The following is a 23356-nucleotide window of genomic DNA, read 5'->3' on the forward strand; positions in this document are numbered from 1 at the left end:
TTGGAACATTTGACAGAAAACGCCTTCCTCTAGGAGCCCTTGTTTTGAATCCTATTTGATATCCCTGGAAGACAATATTCCGAACCCAGGGATCTAACCTGCCCCCTATCAGAACTTTATGGAGATTTGGTAGTAGAGATTGATTTCTTATCATGTTTTGACTTGTTCCAGTTAGCACTAGGCCTCCAAACTGTGCCAGAGGTGAGTTGTTTCTGAACAGGAGAGTCAATCTTTTTTTCCTTACTCTAACAAAAGGAGCAAAGACCATTGGGATCTTTAGATTTCCCTCTAGACTTCTTGTGTTGAGAGGGAAAAGCCCCTTTTCCTCTAGTAACAGTAGATATCATAGAATCTAAATAAGAACGAAACAGTTTTTTTCCCTGAAAGGAAAGACCATCTGGATTGACACCATGTCAGCAGACCAGTATTGAAGCCATAAGGCTCTCCTGGCAAGGATTGCCAAAGACATGCTTTTAACACCGTTCTGAAAGACTGGATAACTAGTAAGTTGAAGCAGCGGCAACATCAGTTAAATGCTTTTAAAAAGGCCCTTCAAAGAAAAGACAATTTTTTTAACCAGTGGGTCCTTATACTACTATCACTTTGGAAGATAGTACTTGTTTGGCTAGAGTGGAAATGGCTAAAAATAGAGTAAAAATGAAATAAAGAGCGCTCCACAAGGGAGCAGTTCAAGACTGGAGAATAGTAAATTTATAGATTAAAATAATACACCTTTGTTTAAGGAACAGTATCGAAACATAAATAATGTAGATATAGTGATTAAACACAAATAGTGATGAATATTAATATCACAAATTTATTCATAGAAATACAATAGATATAAATCAGTAACAGGCAAATAACCTTTTAAAAAAATGGGACGTCTCCCAAATGAACAATTAAAAAGAAATTGGGTATTAAACCCAGATATACAATAATTCTTATTAGAGTAACTAAAGTGATGTAGTGCTAATATATATTGATATATGTGTATAAAGTGCTGTAGTGATGACGTTATATTAATTTTAATGTTCTTTTCAGAATATATAAAGAGTTTAGTTCTGAAACTTAATCTAAGTGTATTAAATGCTGCGTATTATTGATATCTTAGCAATAGTATTATAGTGATAGTTCAAAAAAGTAAAAAAAAGTTATAGCTCAGCCTAAATAATATTTTAGTGATAATTCATAAAAGACAAGAGAGTTATAGCTCAGCCCAAAAAATATATATGGCTAAGAATAGTACCCAAATGACCGTATCTGCCAGCAAACTAATTTTGAGAAAGTAACAAATATATAGGTAGCAAATTAATCTCTGGTAAGTTACAAAGAGTCTCAAAAATGTCACAGAGAAAATCATTGTCAATCTATTCTAATCTAATAGCCAATGCAACACTGATTATAACCAATGGTCAACATTAGAGTTCATCTTGATGCATAGATTAAAAACAAATACTGAAAGTCAATAAAAGTGCTTTTAACTTGATCCTTGTATTAAAATAAATGACGACATCTAAGCAAATAGTAAAGATGGAAGCACAGTCTTAGTGGTATTGCTTAAGAGACCCCTTGCTACCTTCGCAGCTTAACCTGGGGGTTCTCTATCTGCTGTGATGCGTGTAGGCGGATATTTAAAATGACCGCTAATGCTTCAGAGATATACTTGGCTACTTACGAACTCGCCACCACGGTCACTTTTCCTGGTTAGGCACAGACTTGGCCCCACAGTTGAATTTTTCTGTTAGGCATCCTCTCTTGTAGCTGTTATACCCAGTTCTAACAATGTTAGCGATGTTAGTTTTTCTCTCTATGAAACCTTAGAGCACGCTCTCAGTCGGCAGCGTGATTACAGGCAATGAACGGCCGTTCAAATTAGAGTCTTTACTGAGCTTAAGTTTCCACGATCCAGGAGGCAAACTTCTCAGAAGGAATAATAAAGTGCTTGTGCTCCAATGTAATCAGTTAAAGCTCTGCATAAGGGCAAAACGCGTTATCAAAACATGCTTCTGGTCATCATTATCACTCTTTAAATACCTTTTACTCTGTATCCATTGGTGAATGGCACTTTCACATTTTAAAAGGTGGAATTCTTTTTTTCATGCTTCATCTTTTAAAAGTGGATTCCTCTTATCTTTTTTCTATGATACTTTTTTTAAGAACTACACTAATATATTTTGTTGCATTGGCTTCTATGATCACACAATAAAACATCAGCTAATATGATATCTATATTTAAATTGTTGCACTGGCTTAATGTAAAATGCATAAAAAAGGACTGAAATATAAATTAAAAAATTAGATTCACCTTATTAGTTTGAGTCATAAATATACAGGTATTTTGAGGTAAACCTGTATACATTTTTATTTTGTTGGCCTATTCTTATCACATTCATAAATAAAGTGTGTAACCTTTCCACTATGATGTATATTAAAAAATGAGCATTATAATTGATACCACTACTATTATTGACTCCAAACCGGTCATGTTCACAAAATGTGAAACCATTCAACTTTTATACATCTTAGAATGGCGATGTAAATAATACCATTATTATTGATAACTCCATTTCAGTGAACATTATTTAAATCTAAAAATCTATGATAGTGTATACGATGAAAGAAAAGGGGACAGATCTTTAAAATAAAAAGGACTTTATCTCAAATCTATTTAAATCAGATGCATTATAAAAGCAAGAGGAACAATGGCATATCTGGCTTTAAATAAGAGTGGAAATGGCCCCATCAACCTTTGTACCAGTCTCCCACAATTCAACATTAGCAGCAGGTAAAGAATATACCTTGTTAAACCTTGCAGAAGGATTAAATGAATTACCTGGCTTAGACCATCTCTAGAAATCATGTCAGAGACAGCAGCAGGAAAACGAAAAACCTCAGGGAGTTTAACAGCAGTCTTAAAAACTGAATGTAAAAGATTACAAAACTTATTAGAAAGGTCTTCAACCCCTAAAGTAATTTAGACCTCCTTCAAAAAAGGTTTATAACAAGATTATGTTCAATATTAAACAAAAAAAAAATGAAATATAAGGTTCAACATCAGATGAAGACTCCTCATAACCAGAGGAAACTTTACCATCTGAAGATATAACAGTGTCCCTGGCTTCAGGGGACATAGACCTAGTAGAATGTAAATTCTGAACTGACTTTTTATGCTTGTTTGAAGGTGGGAGAGCCTCCAGCGCCTCCGAAACTGCAGCCCTGATTAAGTTTTTCACACTGGGTGAAACATCATTAACATTCTCCTGTAATGAACAAACAGGAGGAGGCTTAATACCCAAAGAAGCAGTATTAGGTTTGATCTGATTGCATTAATAAATTTAAACAAGAGTCACATAAATGAGCTTGAGCAGGTACCTCAACTCTTTTACAATAAGCACACCTAATAATGGTAGAAAGGTGTTTAGGGGATTCAGCTTCTAGGGTAGATGTTTTGACAAAGCAATAAACACTATAATCTCATGTTAAAAGCTTGAGGGATGGAAATCTTACCCCCTTCCTAAGTAGCTTTTAAAAATAAAATTTACAGGTACAATGAGTGCTCAGACGAACTGCAAAACAAAGCAAAAGACATTAACACATCCAAAAGGACAGATAACACTAGAAACACATAAAAAAAAATCTGATTCAACGCACAAAACCCGGTGTGCGAATAGCTGTGACATACATGTGCTAACCAGACATGTGAAAGCCAGCTGAAGCACAAAAATAACTAAAACAGACTAAAGGGATTATGCGTGCAAAACAGCAAGGAGAAAAATGTAAAGGATTCTTTCCCAGGGCCATATATATTCGCATATTAAATATATATACATACACACACACACACACACAGGTAGCCCTCAGTTTATGCCGGGGTTAGGTTCCAGAAGTAATAGTTGTATATAGAAACCATTGTAAATTGAAACCAAGTTTATAATGTAAGTCAATGGGAAGTGAGGGAGTTAGGTTCCAGGCCCCTCTCAAAATTGACATAAGTAACACCCAATACTTTATTTTTAAAGCTTTGAAATGAAGACTTTAAATGCTAAACAGCATTATAAACCTAATAAAATAATAACAACACAATGTATCAAACTAAGTTTAATGAACAAAAAAAAATTTTACTTGCATTTTTCTGCAAACAGTTCTCTGCATGTTAGATATTCTATGCATTCCAGTCTGGACTGATTTATAGACACCCTTACCTTCAAACAGCATGGCAGAAAGAGAAAAGGGAAGTAACTGCTAGATTTTTTTCCTTTGAAAGCTGCTCGATAGCTCAGGTATGATTACACTGATTAATTTCAGCCCGCTTGGCTTGCATATCTTTGCTGCAACACAAGCGGACAGCTCCACCTACTGGCCTGCTTTTAATTTAATCAATGCACAGCTTCTTAGTGCTTTTCAAAAGCAGCCACATGACTGAAAAAAGGGCGTTTTTCTGAAACGGCGCAAAACGAGGGCCATCTGTGTGTGTGTGTGTGTGTATGTATGTGTATATATATATATATATATATATATATACACACACACACACACACACACCCACACCATAAGTGCCTAGAATAGCTATAGAGTGTCTAAAATGTTAAAAAAAATTATACTTGCCAATAGACGAGCAAATAAGCAGCAGACAGCCAAACCAGTACAGAAAAATCAGCAGAGGTTTATGAAATAGTATATTGTATATCCATAGATTTAGGCAAAAGACTAGTCCCTGCGACCATTTAAAAAGGTTTATGATAAATTTCCCATGAGGTGAAACCAAAAAAAAAAAAAAAATCACAATCCCTACCCCAAATTCATCCCTCTGACAAGCACTGTACTCTGAGGGAAAACCCCTCTCCCTGAAGAATCAAATGCATTTTTATTCTTTGACACCCTCAGTTAAGGCTGAGGTATATGTGAGGGGTTTTATGGGGCTCAGGTGGTAAAGAAGAGTAATTCTCAGTAATGGATTGTGGACTCAGCACCTGTATGAAATTAACTGCGGTATCAAATATATTGGAAAAAACATAGTTCAAAGTTTAAATAACCCACAGAAGAGAGAAAGCATTTAACTTGAGGGGATGGGTACCTGCTAAGGAACTGATGCACCTGATAACTGCTGCTTGATGCAGTCAAATCCACAATGTACTCACACAGTTCTGTTCTCATGCAGAAAAATTGCCTGTGAATTTGACACTGATAAATTGGAACTCTGCTAAGGTAATCTGCAGGAACCTCTTTAAAACAGCTTGCATATTTCTCTCTGCGCTCATTAAAACGAATGATGCTTAAGCTATCCTGCTTAGTAGGGAAGAAGGGCAGGACCTTAGCTCTGTCGATATGGTGATAGATACAACTAAAACTGGATAAACCTGATAAATTTCTTTCTTGACATGGTGAGTCCACGGATCATCTAATTACTATTGGGAATACCACTCCAGTCGCCTGTAAATAGAATTTCAATGCACGCACCACATCTAGGATTATGCAGCAGACGTTCCTTCTGAGAAGGTTTAGGACACAAGGAAGGAACAACAATCTCCTGATTAATATTCCGATCTGAAACCCCTTCAGGGAGAAACCCTAACTTAGTACACAAAACTACCTTATCCAAATGAAAAATACGGTAAGGGGACTCATACTGTAAGGTCGAGAGCTCTGAAACTATACGAGCAGATGAAATAGCAACAAGAAACAAAACTTTCCAAGATAACAACTTAATATCTAAGGAATGCATAGGCTCAAACGGAGCCTGTTGAAGAACTTTAAGAACTAGGTTAAGACTCCAGTGAGGAGTAACCGGCTTAAACACAGGCCTGATCCTGACCAAGGCCTGACAGAACGATTGGACGTCTGGGACATCCGCCAGACGTTTATGTAACAAAATAGACAAGGCAGATATTTGACCCTTTAGGGAACTTGCCGATAAACCCTTCTCCAAACCCTCTTGGAGAAAGGATTCTAGGAATCCTAACTCTACTCCAAGAGTAGCCTTTGGATTCACAACAATACAGATATTTACGCCATATCTTATGGTAAATCATTCTAGTCACAGGCTTATGAGCCTGAATCATGGTCTCAATGACCGATTCCGAAAACCCACGCTTAGATAAAATTAAGCGTTCAATCTCCAAGCAGTCAGCTTCAGAGAAACTAGATTTGGATGAAGGGTCCTTGAAGTAAAAGGTCCTTTCTCAACGGAAATCTCCAAGGTGGAAGAGATGACATCTCCACCAGGACTGCATACCAAATCCTGCGAGGCCACGCCGGTGCAATGAAGATCACCGACGCCCTCTCCTGTTTGACTCGTGCAATGACTGAGGTAGAAGAGCAAACGGGGGAAATAGGTATGCAAGACTGAAAGTCCAAGGTACCACCAGAGCGTCTATCAGTACAGCCTGAGGGTCCCTTGACCTCGACCCATACCTCGGGAGCTTGGCATTCTGCCGAGATGCCATGGGATCCAGTTCCGGCTGTCCCCATTTGAGAATCACGCTGGAAAACACTTCCGGATGGAGTTCCCACTCCCCCGGGTGAAAGGTCTGTCTGCTCAGAAAGACCTTTCACCCGGGGGAGTGGGAACTCCATCCGGAAGTGTTTTCCATGTATATAATGTGTATTGTTTCTAAATCATACTATTGAAGAAAAATAAAGTCTATAGCTTTGTACCTTTCAAATATATTATTCATTTTTTTTTAAAGACACTACTGACCCCCTTTCTATATCATGCAGCTCTGAGGATGCGGATCGCCGACAGACAGCAGTTGTGGGTCTCTGCCCACTGAATTATCTTGGCTACCTCCGTCATGGCCAAGGAACTCAGAGTTCCCCCCTGATGGTTGATGTAAGCCACTGAAGTTATGTTGTCCGACTGGAACCTGATAAACCAGGCCGAGGCTGAGGCCAGGCCAGAAGAGCATTGAAGATTGCTCTCAGCTCCAGAATGTTTATGGGTAGAACAGACTCCGACTGAGTCCATGTCCCCTGAGCCTTTAGGGAGTCCCAGACTGCTCCCCATCCCAGTAGGCTGTCGTCCGTTGTCACAATCACTCAGGTGAGTCTGCGGAAGCAGGTTCCCTGGGATAGATGATCCTGAGACAACCACCAAAGAAGGGAATCCCTTGTCTCCTGCTCCAGATGTAATTGTGGAGACAGATCCGCATAAACTCTGTTACACTGCCTGAGCATGCATAACTGCAGAGGTCTGAGGTGGAAACTGGAAAACGGGATGATGTCCATAGCCGCTACCATCAGACCGATTACCTCCATACATTGAGCCACTGATCGAGGATAGGACTGAAGCGCTAGACAAGAATCAAAAATCTTTAATTTCCTGACTTGTCAAATATTTTCATTGATAAGGAATTATGGTTCCCAAGAAAACTACCCTTATAGTTGGAACTAAGGAACTCCTTTCCAAATTCACCTTCCATCCGTGAGATCGCAGGAAGGATAACATTTCTGTGTGGTATTTTGCTTGTCGTCCAGATAAGGCGCCACTGCAATTCCCCGCAATTGGAGCACCACCACCAAGGATCTCAGCACCTTTGAAAAAATTCTGGGAGCTGTGGCAAGGCCGAATGGAAGAGCCACAAACTCAAAGTATGTCTAGAAATGCAAACCTCAGAAACCTGTGATGGTCCTTGTGGATGGGAACATGCAGGTATGCGTCCGTTAAAATCTACTGTTGTCATAAATTGACCCTCTTGAACCAAGGGAAGAATGGAACAAATAGTTTCCATCTTGTAAGACAGTAATCTGAGGAATTTGTTTAGACTTTTGAGATCTAAAATTGGTCTGAAGGTTCCCTCTTTTTTGGGAACCACAAACAGATTGGTTTAGAACCGCAGACCCTGTTCCTGCATTGGGACAGGAACTATCACTCCCAGGTCAGAAAGGTCCCGAACACAGTTTAAGAATGCCTCTCTTTTTATCTGGTCTACAGATAATCTTGAAAGCAGAAACCTGCCCCTGGGAGGAAAGGTCTTTTACTCTAGCTTGTATCCTGGGACACAATGTCCACCGCCCAGCGATGAAGGAAAGTCTGCCCCCCACAAGATCCGGTCCCGGATGGGGGGCAGGCCCTTCATGCTGCTTTTGAGTCAATAGCGGGCTTCTTGGATTGTTTTCCCTTGTTTCAAGACTGGTTGGGCCTCCTGGAAGGCTTGGACTGTTCCTGCTTGGAAGGAGGAGAGGAAGGTTTACCCTTGAAGTTTCGAAAGGAACGAAAATTGCTCCGACGTCCCTTCTGCTTATGCCTCTTATCCTGAGGGAGGAAATGGCCCTTTAATCCCGTAATGTCAGAAATTATTTCCGTCAATCCTGGCCCAAACAAGGTCTTTCCCTTGTAAGGGATCGCCAAAAGCTTAGACTTAGATGACACATCTGCAGACTAAGATTTTAACCATAAAGCTCTGCAACCCAGCACAGCAAAACCGGAAATCTTTACTCCCAGTTTAATAACCTGTAGGGAAGCATCCATAATAAAGGAATTGGCCAACTTAAGGGACTTGATCCTATCCTGGATCTCTTCAAGGGGAGTGTCTGTCCGAATAGAATCAGACAACGCATCAAACCAGTATGCTTCTGCACTAGTGACGGTAGCAATACACACTGCAGGTTGCCATTGTAAACCCTGGTGTACATACATTTTCTTGAGTAACCCCCTCTAATTTCTTGTCCATAGGATCTTTAAAAGGAACAACTGTCTTCTATGGGAATAGTGGTCCTCTTAGCCAGAGTGGAAATTGTCCCTTCCACCTTGGGTACTGTCTACCAAGACTCCTTGATACAGTCTGCTATAGGAAACATCTTCTTAAATATAGGGGATGGAGAAAAAGGGATACCCGGTCTCTCCCATTCCCTAGCAATAATCTCTGTAGCTCGATCTGGTACAGGAAAAATCTCCAACATGGAAGGTAAATCAAAATATTTGTTTAGTTTACTAGACTTCTTAGGATTTACGACAGTAGCGTCAGAGTCGTCCAGAGTAGTCAAAACCTCCTTAAGTAACAGAGGTGTTCTAGCTTAAACCTGAAGGATACGACTTCAATATCAGCAAAAGGAATTACACTGTCTGAGATTTCACCCTCAGATGCTACCAAAGTATCTTCCTCCTCAGATTTCTGGGAGGGGGCATTCGGAATAGCCACGACTGTCAGCAGCCTTACTTACTAATTGTTTATATTTCCCTGCAGCATGAGAAAAGCAGACAATGCATCAGAAACCGCAGAGGACATGAGGGAAACAATGTCTTGCAACATAACTCCAGGTGGAGTAAGAGAGGAAGCACAGGGCACTGTGTGGACGATACATTTTGGGACATGAGGAGAAAGCTGCGGCATATCTTGAACATTGTCAGAAGACTCCTGAACAGCATCCGCCCTAGACAATGTTGGCTCAGAAAAAAAGTCTATCCCTTAACTGTAAAGTTCTTTCAATACATGAGGAACAGAAAGGGATTGGTGGTTCCACATTAGCATCAATACATAAAGAACATGTAACATTTTGCAGGGCCTCTTGGTCCATCTTTATTCACAAATAAACAGAATAAACTGATATTTTATTTAGAAAATACCCCACAAAAAACGTTACTGTTCCTTTAAATTTTAAAATGAAACTGCTTTATTTTTCTGTATCACAAAAAAAAACTCCGGACAACCTCTACACCTCAGCTTTGCTGAGGTGCTTACCTGCCTAACTGACACCAGCCGGACAGATAGCTCAGCATGCTAAGGCACAGTGGCTGAGCTCTGTAGCAACCCAAGGGTTGCAGGTTCGATCCCCGGCAAGGTCCACTCATCCTTTCGAGGTCAATAAAATGAGCAGCGCCTTGAGACTCTTACGGGTGATTAGCCACGCTTTACAAGTACATACATACACCAGAGTGAATATTCTGCTAGATGAACCGGACTCAACTTCTATTTCCAGTCAATTGAAGTCCAGTAACCGCAATACTGCTAATATCTGTGACGAATCCGCTCCGGAACACAGGAAGTGTATGGGAAAAAGGTGCGCAACAGAATTTAACGCCTCAGCTAACCCCGCCCATCGTTGGCCTTACAAAATTAACCTCCTGTTGGGCCAAATGTTATTTTAAGCCGTCTGATATATAAAAAAAAAAAAGTAAAAATCACCACCTCTGAGCCTGCTCTCCTCGTCCCCAGTGCCTGCCATTACTGCCCATAATAAAATGATCCACTAAGCCATAGGAGGATGACTTTTGTCCCAGTAGTACTTTTAAAGTGCCATCTTTTATTCTGCATACGCTCCCAGAAAATAAAAAAGTTAGCACTTACCTTTAGAAATCTGTCCGGCAGCAAGGCAGCTCACTAGGTTTGAGAGGCATGTTCCCTCACATGGACCTGTGGAAAAAAAAACACAAAGGCTGAGTAATCTTACACAGGCTTTTGAAGTTAGGGCAGCATTAAAATATATGGGAGGCGCAGTGACAATTATACCCCACAAGTTCCCATTGCTAGAAAGCCACCACTGCTCTACTGAAGAGACTGATATGGAGTACGGCTACAACCTAGGACAAAGCAGCACAATCTTGCACTACTTAAAAATAATAAAATCCTGCTTGAAGAATCTTCTAACACCTAAACTTTACCACTTCCTTGCTCTAACGTAGGCAAAGAGAATGACTGGGGTTGGAGTGGTATGACTGGGCAGGAGTGGTATTCCCAATAGTAATTAGATGATCCGTGGACTCACTGTGTCATTAAAAAGAAAAGGACCAAAAAAAGGGGAGTGGTCAAATCCACCAATCCCCTTTAAGATAGGGAGGGGTCTTCTGTCAGATGTTTTGTTTCTACCCCTCACTGTTACCATAAATGTGAAATAAATGCATGTTACATAATTTTAAATTATAATAAATACACCAATTGTAAGCTGACCTAAAAATGAGTACTTGAGGGGAACACACTGGATATACACAACCCCAAAAAATCAGTCACCCCCATTAGTCCTATTACAGTTAATTTCATAAACTTATCAATAGTGAGCAACACAAAAACTACATTTCACTGCAATTAAAGGAACAGTAAAGCCAAAGCTAAACTTTAATGATGCTGATAGAGCATACAATTTTAAACAACTTTCACTTCCGTTATCGTATTAGCTTTGTTCTCTTAGTATCCTTTGACAATAAATGTGGTCTGGTTAGGAATAACAATACAATAATAAAAAAGTATATATTCGATCTAAGAGAGTTCTGGGGCTGTGCCTTAAAATAGAAATCCAAGATATTTTCCTCCACTCTAGATGCAGTATTATGGAAAAATATTTCCAGTTGTCCCTCAAATTAAAGAAGTATAACACAAACCGTAATATTGTAAGTAAGATGCTGTGATGTGTGGTTGTGAAGATTCACTACTCACGTTTAATAGAGCTAAAATCAGCTCTATTTGATGCGCACACCCTCTTTTATACTGGTGGGTAAACAGTCATCCAAACAGCCTGAAGAAAGATTTTGAAATTCATAATTTCTTGTAGGGGACTCACACAGAGACTGCAGAAATTATTTGATAACCAATTGGCAACAGAATAGACACCGAGTATAAGACATTACCATCAAGAAAAAAAAGTGGTGTAACTTTTTCTTGCAACATTGTTTATATGACGAAAAAACAGAATTTATGTTTACCTGATAAATTTCTTTCTCCAACGGTGTGTCCGGTCCACGGCGTCATCCTTACTTGTGGGATATTCTCTTCCCCAACAGGAAATGGCAAAGAGCCCAGCAAAGCTGGTCACATGATCCCTCCTAGGCTCCGCCTACCCCAGTCATTCGACCGACGTTAAGGAGGAATAATAGCATAGGAGAAACCACATGGTACCGTGGTGACTGTAGTTAAAGAAAATAAATTATCAGACCTGATTTAAAAACCAGGGCGGGCCGTGGACCGGACACACCGTTGGAGAAAGAAATTTATCAGGTAAACATAAATTCTGTTTTCTCCAACATAGGTGTGTCCGGTCCACGGCGTCATCCTTACTTGTGGGAACCAATACCAAAGCTTTAGGACACGGATGAAGGGAGGGAGCAAATCAGGTCACCTAAATGGAAGGCACCACGGCTTGCAAAACCTTTCTCCCAAAAATAGCCTCAGAAGAAGCAAAAGTATCAAACTTGTAAAATTTGGTAAAAGTGTGCAGTGAAGACCAAGTCGCTGCCCTACATATCTGATCAACAGAAGCCTCGTTCTTGAAGGCCCATGTGGAAGCCACAGCCCTAGTGGAATGAGCCGTGATTCTTTCGGGAGGCTGCCGTCCGGCAGTCTCGTAAGCCAATCTGATGATGCTTTTAATCCAAAAAGAGAGAGAGGTAGAAGTTGCTTTTTGACCTCTCCTTTTACCTGAATAAACAACAAACAGGGAAGATGTTTGTCTAAAATCCTTTGTAGCATCTAAATAGAATTTTAGAGCGCGAACAACATCCAAATTGTGCAACAAGCGTTCCTTCTTTGAAACTGGTTTCGGACACAGAGAAGGTACGATAATCTCCTGGTTAATGTTTTTGTTAGAAACAACTTTCGGAAGAAAACCAGGTTTAGTACGTAAAACCACCTTATCTGCATGGAACACCAGATAAGGAGGAGAACACTGCAGAGCAGATAATTCTGAAACTCTTCTAGCAGAAGAAATTGCAACTAAAAACAAAACTTTCCAAGATAATAACTTAATATCAACGGAATGTAAGGGTTCAAACGGAACCCCCTGAAGAACTGAAAGAACTAAATTGAGACTCCAAGGAGGAGTCAAAGGTTTGTAAACAGGCTTGATTCTAACCAGAGCCTGAACAAAGGCTTGAACATCTGGCACAGCTGCCAGTTTTTTGTGAAGTAACACCGACAAGGCAGAAATCTGTCCCTTCAGGGAACTTGCCGATAATCCTTTTTCCAATCCTTCTTGAAGGAAGGATAGAATCCTAGGAATCTTAACCTTGTCCCAAGGGAATCCTTTAGATTCACACCAACAGATATATTTTTTCCAAATTTTGTGGTAAATCTTTCTAGTTACAGGCTTTCTGGCCTGAACAAGAGTATCGATAACAGAATCTGAGAAACCTCGCTTCGATAAAATCAAGCGTTCAATCTCCAAGCAGTCAGCTGGAGTGAAACCAGATTCGGATGTTCGAACGGACCCTGAACAAGAAGGTCTCGTCTCAAAGGTAGCTTCCAAGGTGGAGCCGATGACATATTCACCAGATCTGCATACCAAGTCCTGCGTGGCCACGCAGGAGCTATCAAGATCACCGACGCCCTCTCCTGATTGATCCTGGCTACCAGCCTGGGGATGAGAGGAAACGGCGGGAACACATAAGCTAGTTTGAAGGTCCAAGGTGCTACTAGTGCATCCACTAGAGCCGCCTTGGGATCCCTGGATCTGGACCCGTAGCAAGGAACTTTGAAGTTCTGACGAGAGGCCATCAGATCCATGTCTGGAATGCCCCAAAGTTGAGTGACTTGGGCAAAGATTTCCGGATGGAGTTCCCACTCCCCCGGATGCAATGTCTGACGACTCAGAAAATCCGCTTCCCAATTTTCCACTCCCGGGATGTGGATAGCAGACAGGTGGCAGGAGTGAGACTCCGCCCATAGAATAATCTTGGTCACTTCTTCCATCGCTAGGGAACTCCTTGTTCCCCCCTGATGGTTGATGTACGCAACAGTCGTCATGTTGTCTGATTGAAACCGTATGAACTTGGTCCTCGCTAGCTGAGGCCAAGCCTTGAGAGCATTGAATATCGCTCTCAGTTCCAGAATATTTATCGGTAGAAGAGATTCTTCCCGAGACCAAAGACCCTGAGCTTTCAGGGATCCCCAGACCGCGCCCCAGCCCATCAGACTGGCGTCGGTCGTGACAATGACCCACTCTGGTCTGTGGAATGTCATCCCTCGTGACAGGTTGTCCAGGGACAGCCACCAACGGAGTGAGTCTCTGGTCCTCTGATTTACTTGTATCTTTGGAGACAAGTCTGTATAGTCCCCATTCCACTGACTGAGCATGCACAGTTGTAATGGTCTTAGGTGAATGCGCGCAAAAGGAACTATGTCCATTGCCGCTACCATCAACCCGATCACTTCCATGCACTGAGCTACGGAAGGAAGAGGAACGGAATGAAGTATTCGACAAGAGTCCAGAAGCTTTGTCTTTCTGGCCTCTGTTAGAAAAATCCTCATTTCTGAGGAGTCTATAATTGTTCCCAAGAAGGGAACCCTTGTTGACGGGGATAGAGAACTCTTTTCCACGTTCACTTTCCAGCCGTGCGATCTGAGAAAGGCCAGGACGATGTCCGTGTGAGCCTTTGCTCGAGGGAGGGACGACGCTTGAATCAGAATGTCGTCCAGGTAAGGTACTACTGCAATGCCCCTTGGTCTTAGCACAGCTAGAAGGGACCCTAGTACCTTTGTGAAAATCCTTGGAGCAGTGGCTAATCCGAAAGGAAGCGCCACGAACTGGTAATGTTTGTCCAGGAATGCAAACCTTAGGAACCGATGATGTTCCTTGTGGATAGGAATATGTAGATACGCATCCTTTAAATCCACCGTGGTCATGAATTGACCTTCCTGGATGGAAGGAAGGATAGTTCGAATGGTTTCCATCTTGAAAGATGGGACCTTGAGAAATTTGTTTAAGATCTTGAGATCTAGGATTGGTCTGAATGTTCCCTCTTTTTTGGGAACTATGAACAGATTGGAGTAGAACCCCATCCCTTGTTCTCTCAATGGAACAGGATGAATCACTCCCATTTTTAACAGGTCTTCTACACAATGTAAGAACGCCTGTCTTTTTATGTGGTCTGAAGACAACTGAGACCTGTGGAACCTTCCCCTTGGGGGAAGTCCCTTGAATTCCAGAAGATAACCCTGGGAGACTATTTCTAGCGCCCAAGGATCCAGAACATCTCTTGCCCAAGCCTGAGCGAAGAGAGAGAGTCTGCCCCCCACCAGATCCGGTCCCGGATCGGGGGCCGATATTTCATGCTGTCTTGGTAGCAGTGGCAGGTTTCTTTGCCTGCTTTCCCTTGTTCCAGCCTTGCATTGGTCTCCAAGCTGGCTTGGCCTGAGAAGTATTACCCTCTTGCTTAGAGGACGCAGCACCTTGGGCTGGTCCGTTTTTACGAAAGGGACGAAAATTAGGTCTATTTTTTGCCTTGAAAGGCCGATCCTGAGGAAGGGCATGGCCCTTACCCCCAGTGATATCAGAGATAATCTCTTTCAAGTCAGGACCAAACAGCGTTTTCCCCTTGAAAGGAATGTTTAGTAGCTTGTTCTTGGAAGACGCATCAGCCGACCAAGATTTCAACCAAAGCGCTCTGCGCGCCACAATAGCAAACCCAGAATTCTTAGCCGCTAACTTAGCCAATTGCAAAGAGGCGTCTAGAGTGAAAGAATTAGCCAATTTGAGAGCATTGACTCTGTCCATAATCTCCTCATAAGGAGGAGAGTCACTATCGAGCACCTTAATCAGTTCATCAAACCAGAAATATGCGGCTGTAGTGACAGGGACAATGCATGAAATGGGTTGTAGAAGGTAACCCTGCTGAACAAACATCTTTTTAAGCAAACCTTCTAATTTTTTATCCATAGGATCTTTGAAAGCACAACTATCCTCTATGGGAATAGTGGTGCGTTTGTTTAAAGTAGAAACCGCTCCCTCGACCTTGGGGACTGACTGCCATAAGTCCTTTCTGGGGTCGACCATAGGAAACAATTTTTTAAATATGGGGGGAGGGACGAAAGGAATACCGGGCCTTTCCCATTCTTTATTAACAATGTCCGCCACCCGCTTGGGTATAGGAAAAGCTTCTGGGAGCCCCGGCACCTCTAGGAACTTGTCCATTTTACATAGTTTCTCTGGGATGACCAAATTTTCACAATCATCCAGAGTGGATAATACCTCCTTAAGCAAAATGCGGAGATGTTCCAATTTAAATTTAAAAGTAATCACATCAGATTCAGCCTGCTGAGAAATGTTCCCTAAATCAGTAATTTCTCCCTCAGACAAAACCTCCCTGGCCCCCTCAGATTGGGTTAGGGGCCCTTCAGAGATATTAATATCAGCGTCGTCATGCTCTTCAGTAACTAAAACAGAGCATCCACGCTTACGCTGGCAAGGGTTCATTTTGGCTAAAATGTTTTTGACAGAATTATCCATTACAGCCGTTAATTGTTGCATAGTAAGGAGTATTGGCGCGCTAGATGTACTAGGGGCCTCCTGAGTGGGCAAGACTCGTGTAGACGAAGGAGGGAATGATGCAGTACCATGCTTACTCCCCTCACTTGAGGAATCATCTTGGGCATCATTGTCATTATCACATAAATCACATTTATTTAAATGAATAGGAATTCTGGCTTCCCCACATTCAGAACACAGTCTATCTGGTAGTTCAGACATGTTAAACAGGCATAAACTTGATAAGAAAGTACAAAAAACGTTTTGAAATAAAACCGTTACTGTCACTTTAAATTTTAAACTGAACACACTTTATTACTGCAATTGCGAAAAAACATGAAGGAATTGTTCAAAATTCACCAAACTTTCACCACAGTGTCTTAAAGCCTTGAAAATATTGCACACCAATTTTGGAAGCTTTAACCCTTAAAATAACGGAACCGGAGCCGTTTTAAGCTTTAACCCCTTTACAGTCCCTGGTATCTGCTTTGCTGAGACCCAACCAAACCCAAGGGGAATACGATACCAAATGATGCCTTCAGAAGTCTTTTATAAGTATCAGAGCTCCTCTCACATGCGACTGCATGCCATGCCTCTCAAAAACAAGTGCGCAACACCGGCGCGAAAATGAGACTCTGCCTATGCTTTGGGAAAGCCCCTAAAGAATAAGGTGTCTAAAACAGTGCCTGCCGATATTATTATATCAAAATACCCAGAATAAATGATTCCTCAAGGCTAAATAAGTGTTAATATCAATCGATTTAGCCCAAAAAATGTCTACAGTCTAAATAAGCCCTTGTGAAGCCCTTATTTACAATCGTAATAAACATGGCTTACCGGATCCCATAGGGAAAATGACAGCTTCCAGCATTACATCGTCTTGTTAGAATGTGTCATACCTCAAGCAGCAAAGGACTGCAAACTGTTCCCCCAACTGAAGTTAATGCTCTCAACAGTCCTGTGTGGAACAGCCATGGATTTTAGTTACGGTTGCTAAAATCATTTTCCTCATACAAACAGAATTCTTCATCTCTTTTCTGTTTCTGAGTAAATAGTACGTACCAGCACTATTTGAAAATAACAAACTCTTGATTGAATAATGAAAAACTACAGTTAAACACTAAAAAACTCTAAGCCATCTCCGTGGAGATGTTGCCTGTACAACGGCAAAGAGAATGACTGGGGTAGGCGGAGCCTAGGAGGGATCATGTGACCAGCTTTGCTGGGCTCTTTGCCATTTCCTGTTGGGGAAGAGAATATCCCACAAGTAAGGATGACGCCGTGGACCGGACACACCTATGTTGGAGAAAGGCACTTTATATATTGTTTATTCATTTTAACATTGTACGTATGTAGCTATTCTAAATGTATAATGGTGAACACTGTTTCCAGTAACAAATATGGTGGATTGCGAAAAAAGCATTTTCCGGTCACGTGACTAAAACCATACAAAAAACTCCTTCGGACATGCGCACTTTATTCCTTGACAAAGCTGACAGAGAACAGTGAAGCGTATGTCGGAACTTTATCTACAACATCTACATCATCTAGTGCCAGTTTTTCACAGGAGGTGGAGTTTTGCCCTGCCAGACTGACACTTAGATGTGCAGAGTAGTACTGTAAGTATTCCATTCGGGCTTGCTCTACAGTTTATTTAAACTGCCTAATATTGAGACTCCATGTATGTGATATATATACTGCGCATTTGACGGTTTTATACTTCTTAAAATTGTTTTATAAATTGTACACATCTACTTTGTGGATGACTGTTTACCCAACAGTATAAAAGAGGGTGTGAGCATCAAATAGAGCTGATTTTAGCTCTATTAAATGTGAGTAGTGAATCTTCACAACCACACATCACAGCATTATACTTACATTATTATGGTATTATTATTATACTTTATTTATGATGCGCCATCATATTCCGCAGCGCTGTCCATGGATACAATTCATTTAAATAAAACAATAATATAAAACTTCTAAGACTAAGAGACAGGACAGAATTTGCAAACACATACAGGAGGAATCGAGGGCCCTATTTCCGTGGGAACTTACAATCTAATATCCTTTTATTTGAGGGACATCTGGAAATATTTCGCCATAATACTGCATCTAGAGTGGATGAAAATCTCAGATTTCTATTTAAAGGCACAGCCCAGAACTTTCTTGGATCGAATATATCCTTTTTTATTTTTATTACTGTATTGTTATTCTTTACCAGATCACATTTATTGTCACTTTTTTTTTTGTGATTTATTGTATATTTATTTCACGTTTTTTCTTAGTATCCTTTGTTAAAAAGTTTACCTAGGTAGGTTCATGCACAACACAAGTAGTAGAGAATTAAGCAAATATCAGAAGCAAACTGGTAAGTTGATTAAAATTGTATGCTCTAACAAAAGAATTGTGTGTTTCATGTCCCTTTAACGGTCTTTATAGTGGCACTATGATTAATTACACAATCTGTCATGCATTTGTCAGGAACAGAAAATACGATTTCAAAACAAAAATCTAGGACAAATAATGGACACAGACCACATCTTTTAGAACATAAACTGTATATATTTTTTTAATTTTGTCCAATATTTGCACTGGCAAAGGCACTGTTAGACACCTTTTTTGTGTATGTGTTTAGCTGCACAGCTCTTGTGCAGAGTCTAAAAATATGTAACTCACTCTGCCCCCCCCATGTTAACCCCTTGTAAGCTCGGAAGTCCTGCAAGATAGCATTATTCATATCATTGTTAGCCTTTCTGGCAGCCAAAAGGTTAAAGCAGCAATGTAGGTTGAGTTTTGGCGGCCAAAATTCTATTTTATTTAAAGTGAAGGTCAATTTAGATGAATCAGTGCCCGGTTTTTAATAATCCTATTAAAAACAAGGGCACTTTAATTAATCAAAATTGACATTTCACTTGTTTTCTTCAAATACTTAACTTTTAATCTTCACAGCCGCTCCAGTGATTCCCCCCGGCCGTCAGAAGCCTCATACGTCAGAAATGACAAATTCGGCTTCCTCCAATCACGGCTTTCCCCCCCGGGGGAATCATGGCCTGAGGCAACACCGTGATTGGAGGAAGCCGGATTCATTATTTTGGAACCGCGAAGAGGGCTTGCAACGGGCGGAGGTAGCGTTGCAGCGGCTGTCAGGATTAAAAGGTAAGTATTTGAAGAAAACAAGTGAAATGTCAATTTTGATGAATTAAAGTGCCCTTGTTTTTAATAGGATTATTATAAAGCGGGCATCGATTCATCTATATTAACTGCATTTTGAGTATCTATCAAAGTGAAGGTCATCTATAGTGTCAAAAAATCTAAACCTGTTATTAATATAAAGCATTTTGGAAGTCACACCACATAGAAAAAGATTTACAAAATAATGACTCCCAAGCAAATTATTTATAGCGGGATAAACTATTAATTCCGTTATTACTTTGTTGTGTGCATTAAATTGTGCCAAGCATATAAAACAGAACACATTAGTGTAGTGTCACATAGTGAGGGTACTTTTTTTTGTTCATTGACAAACAATCATCTTTTGTCAGTGCATTTGTCATGTTACAAATCATTGTTGTGGTGTCTATTTCACATTAAAGGGACATTACAGTCAAAACCGGAATCCACATGGATGCATTCCAGTTTTGAATAGAAGCATTTTTGCTTTTATTCAAAATGCTTCAAATAAATGCTTTAGCCGTTTCAAGAGTGTATTTAAGTATGCACTGTGCACCAGCATTTTATACACAGCACTTGCTCAGAGAGCCTAAGGTGCTTGTACAATTGCAGACATGATAGAAGTCCCACTGATGCTCAGAGCAGCTGCAGCATTTAAAATGCTGATGCACATAGACTATCTAGCTATGCTACACATGCACAGAAAAATGTTAACACTAGAACAGATAACTTTTACTAGAAGCATTTTTGCCAATACGTGTATATTGCAAATATGTTTCTGTTCAAATATGTAATTCATCTATGTGCATTTAAATTTCGACTGGAATGTCCCATTAAATTTACCACCTTCTGTAGCCCTTCTTGACTGTCTGCTATAAAAATGTACCGCATTTACAGCTCTCTCCTGATTACGCACATCATAGCCAGCAAATGTAAAAGAAAAAGTACTTTATTGCAAATGAACACGCACACTTTGGATCACAAACCACTATTATGCTCTTTAAATAATAAGAAAAAAAAAATCTGTGTCTTAAAGAAACTAAAGTTTTAGGTCATATACCAGCGGACGTATGTTTAAGAGGTTGGCGCGGCTGGCACGCAATTGATAACTTGGTGATGTTACAACGTAAGACAAAATATCCTTATGGGATGCACAAACTATGTAGGTTACAAATAACTGCAGCCTGTGATGTGCTCTCCTGACTTCAGCTGCACATTTCTCACTTTGTGACAGCAACAGTTAAAAGGTTGTTTACACTTGGTTTAAAATGTATCAAAAATGTTAAAAAAAAAAAAAAAAAAAAAAAAAAAAAAATGGATGAAAAACACGAATTACTGTGGGTTTCTTCCTCGGGTTATATCCCAATTAGTGATTTAATTTATTACAAACTGAGGTTGCATTATGTTGAGATTTCCTATTATATGTCACATTTCTTACTAAAATTATATCCTTTTGCGTTTCACGTTCCATCCCGTTTTATCTACCAACAGCAAACAAATCACATTTTAAAAGACATATTACATTTTTGATAGGTTGTATAAGTAATTCCAGGCCATTGTTAAATGCTTTGCTACTCAAGAGAAATGCAAATCACTGCAGTGAAACATTAATGAATTTCTACCCGGCATTTTACAGGTGGTGCTGACAAACCAATAGTGGGAGACGCTGGATCTTGGCCTGTTAATTAGAGCTGTGATTTTATTGATTGACTCCAAAGCTAAAAACACAAGGGACCAAGTAGTGTAAAACCAGTAAAAAGGAAACTGGGGAAGATGGGGCCTCAGGCAGTTTAATTATAAGGATCTCTGGTCAGTTATTAAATTGTATTATCTTTTGGCTCGAACAAAATACAAGGCATTGGTTTTGGGGTAGTACTTAACATTTTGTTTCTTGTCCATGAGGCCTCCAAATATGATTAGCTCCCCCCTGCCTTGTACCACCGTATGTAGACTGGTTTCAGGGGGGCCCACTACAGAGCTGCCGCTAAACACCTTCCATTTTACGCGGCCCCTTTCCCGCGTATCCTGAATGTCCAAGGCATACATTTGCATGGGTTTGCAGTTCATGCTCTGGTAAAGAGGTTTTCCTACATTGAGGGACTGAGGAGGGTGATGTCCTAAACGACGGGCAATAGGGGGTAAGGAGTGTCCATCGCCCTGGGCAGAAGCTGGACGGGCAGAGGAAGCTTCTGCCCCACTGCTGGGTGAGCTGGGTGAAGAGAGTGTTGGGGGGCTTAGTGGGGACGGCCCACTTTGTGATGGAGGGGATGTGGACGATGCTCGAACAGCTTCTAGTCCCCTTCGCAGTGCCCCCGGTGACACAGCTCCAGAAAGAGGAGGAGGAGTAGTAGTAGTAGTAGTAGTAATGTGTGGAGGGGTATGAACTCCATTAGTCTGCTCCAGTGGGTTCCTACTTGCAGAGTCTAGATCCAGTTCCACCTTTTTCCTCTCCCACGTGCAATCTGCAGGTCCCAGGCACAAGTCTTTCTGCTCTGGTAAGGAGCTCCTGCGAGTGGGTAATGAGTGAGCGGCCTTTGTCTCACAACCTTCAGCAGCAGGTGGTGAAATAACTTGCAGGGGACTGTCTAAAGCTGCGGCGGGAGATACAGCTCCTCCATTAAGGAAAGGAGAAAGACCATCACCACGTGCCGGGGATAGACTGCCCTCGCGGGAACCACATGTTGACTGCCTCTGAGCTCTGGGACGTAGTGTTCCCCAGCGACCGTTGACACAGGGGGCTTCATCTGGTGCTCTGACAGGGGAATGGGAACGATATTCTCTAGATTCAGGCGCCAGGGAAGGGGGTGTAGCGCTGATTGGTGATGGACGAGAGTTAAGGCTTGGACTGAGAGGTGCACGACCACTGGGTGCCTGGCTAAACACCACCACACACTGCCCAACCTAAAAAATATAAAAAAAAGTCAAGTCATATTTAAAGGAAAACATCTTAAAAAGGGACATGTATTCAATTTACCTTTTTTTTAAAATAAAAAAAAATATGTTCTCTTGTATCCTTTTGTTTAAAATAAAAGCAGGTAGGTAGGCTCAGGAGTGAATATATATATATATTACAAATAGTGCTTGAAAGCATCTTGCAGAACTGCTGCCAAATAGTTCACCAGACCTGTGCACGCTACCTACCTAGATATTCTATTCTACAAAGAATAAGAGAAAAACATTGGAAACTTTTTTTATTATTCTATTTAAATCATGAAACAAACATTTTGGGTTTTGTGTCCCTTTATTTACAGATTAGACGCTATACACCCGTTTGCACGTTACCATCTGCACAAGGCCAGGTCGCACTAAACCTTAACAGGGACATGAAACACAAATTACTTCTTTCATGCTTCAGATAATCAAATTTTAAACAACTTTCTGATTTACTTTTATTATCTAATTTGCTTCTTTTACTTGGTATCTTTTGTTGAAAGCAGCAATGCAATACTGGGAGCTAGATAAAATGAATTGGGTGAGACAATGAAGCATATATGTGCAGTCACCAATCAGCAGCTCCTGAGCCTACCTAGGTATCCTATTCAACAAAGTATATCAAGAGAACAAAACACATTCGATAATAGAAGTAAATGGGAAAGTTGTTTAAAATCACAAGATCTATCTGAATCATGAAAGAGAAAAAAAAAATGATTTTACGTCCCTTTAACAGAGACTGGATTTTTGTAAGGAGCTCACCACTTTCCTGATGAAATAAAGAACTGCTGTGTGCAGCAGAATAGACACATGAGGTTACCCAATGTTACCCTAGGACAATGGCAAAACTAGGGAACAAGTGCCCAGAGTGGCACTCACAAGAAATGTCCTGTTATTTTGCCACTGGATTCTTTTTTGTGGTTTGTTCCCATGGTATTCTTTATTGTAGAGATAGTGCTGCCATCTAGCGGATAACATTCTTGCAAAGCTGCTGCAATAAAATGCTTCAGACTTGCACACGCCTAAATTCATGTTCCTGCTTTTCAACAAAAGAAACCAAAAGAGCAAAAGAACATTTGAAGAA

The 23356-nt window shown here is 40.7% G+C and overlaps 1 protein-coding gene across 1 annotated transcript in view; it reads right to left on the bottom strand.

The window, feature by feature from the left end:
* Positions 1-20274: 20274 nt before the first annotated feature.
* Positions 20275-23356, bottom strand: part of FBXO42 (F-box protein 42) — a 114678-nt gene continuing 111596 nt past the window's right edge. Inside the window, exon 10 of the mRNA XM_053690258.1 lies at positions 20275-22242. Within this exon, the coding sequence (XP_053546233.1) occupies positions 21169-22242 (1074 nt within the window). The 3' untranslated portion in view covers positions 20275-21168. The remainder of the gene's footprint in view (positions 22243-23356) is intronic.

Source organism: Bombina bombina, chromosome 8 (genome assembly GCF_027579735.1).
Source record: "Bombina bombina isolate aBomBom1 chromosome 8, aBomBom1.pri, whole genome shotgun sequence".
Taxonomy (NCBI): domain Eukaryota; kingdom Metazoa; phylum Chordata; class Amphibia; order Anura; family Bombinatoridae; genus Bombina; species Bombina bombina.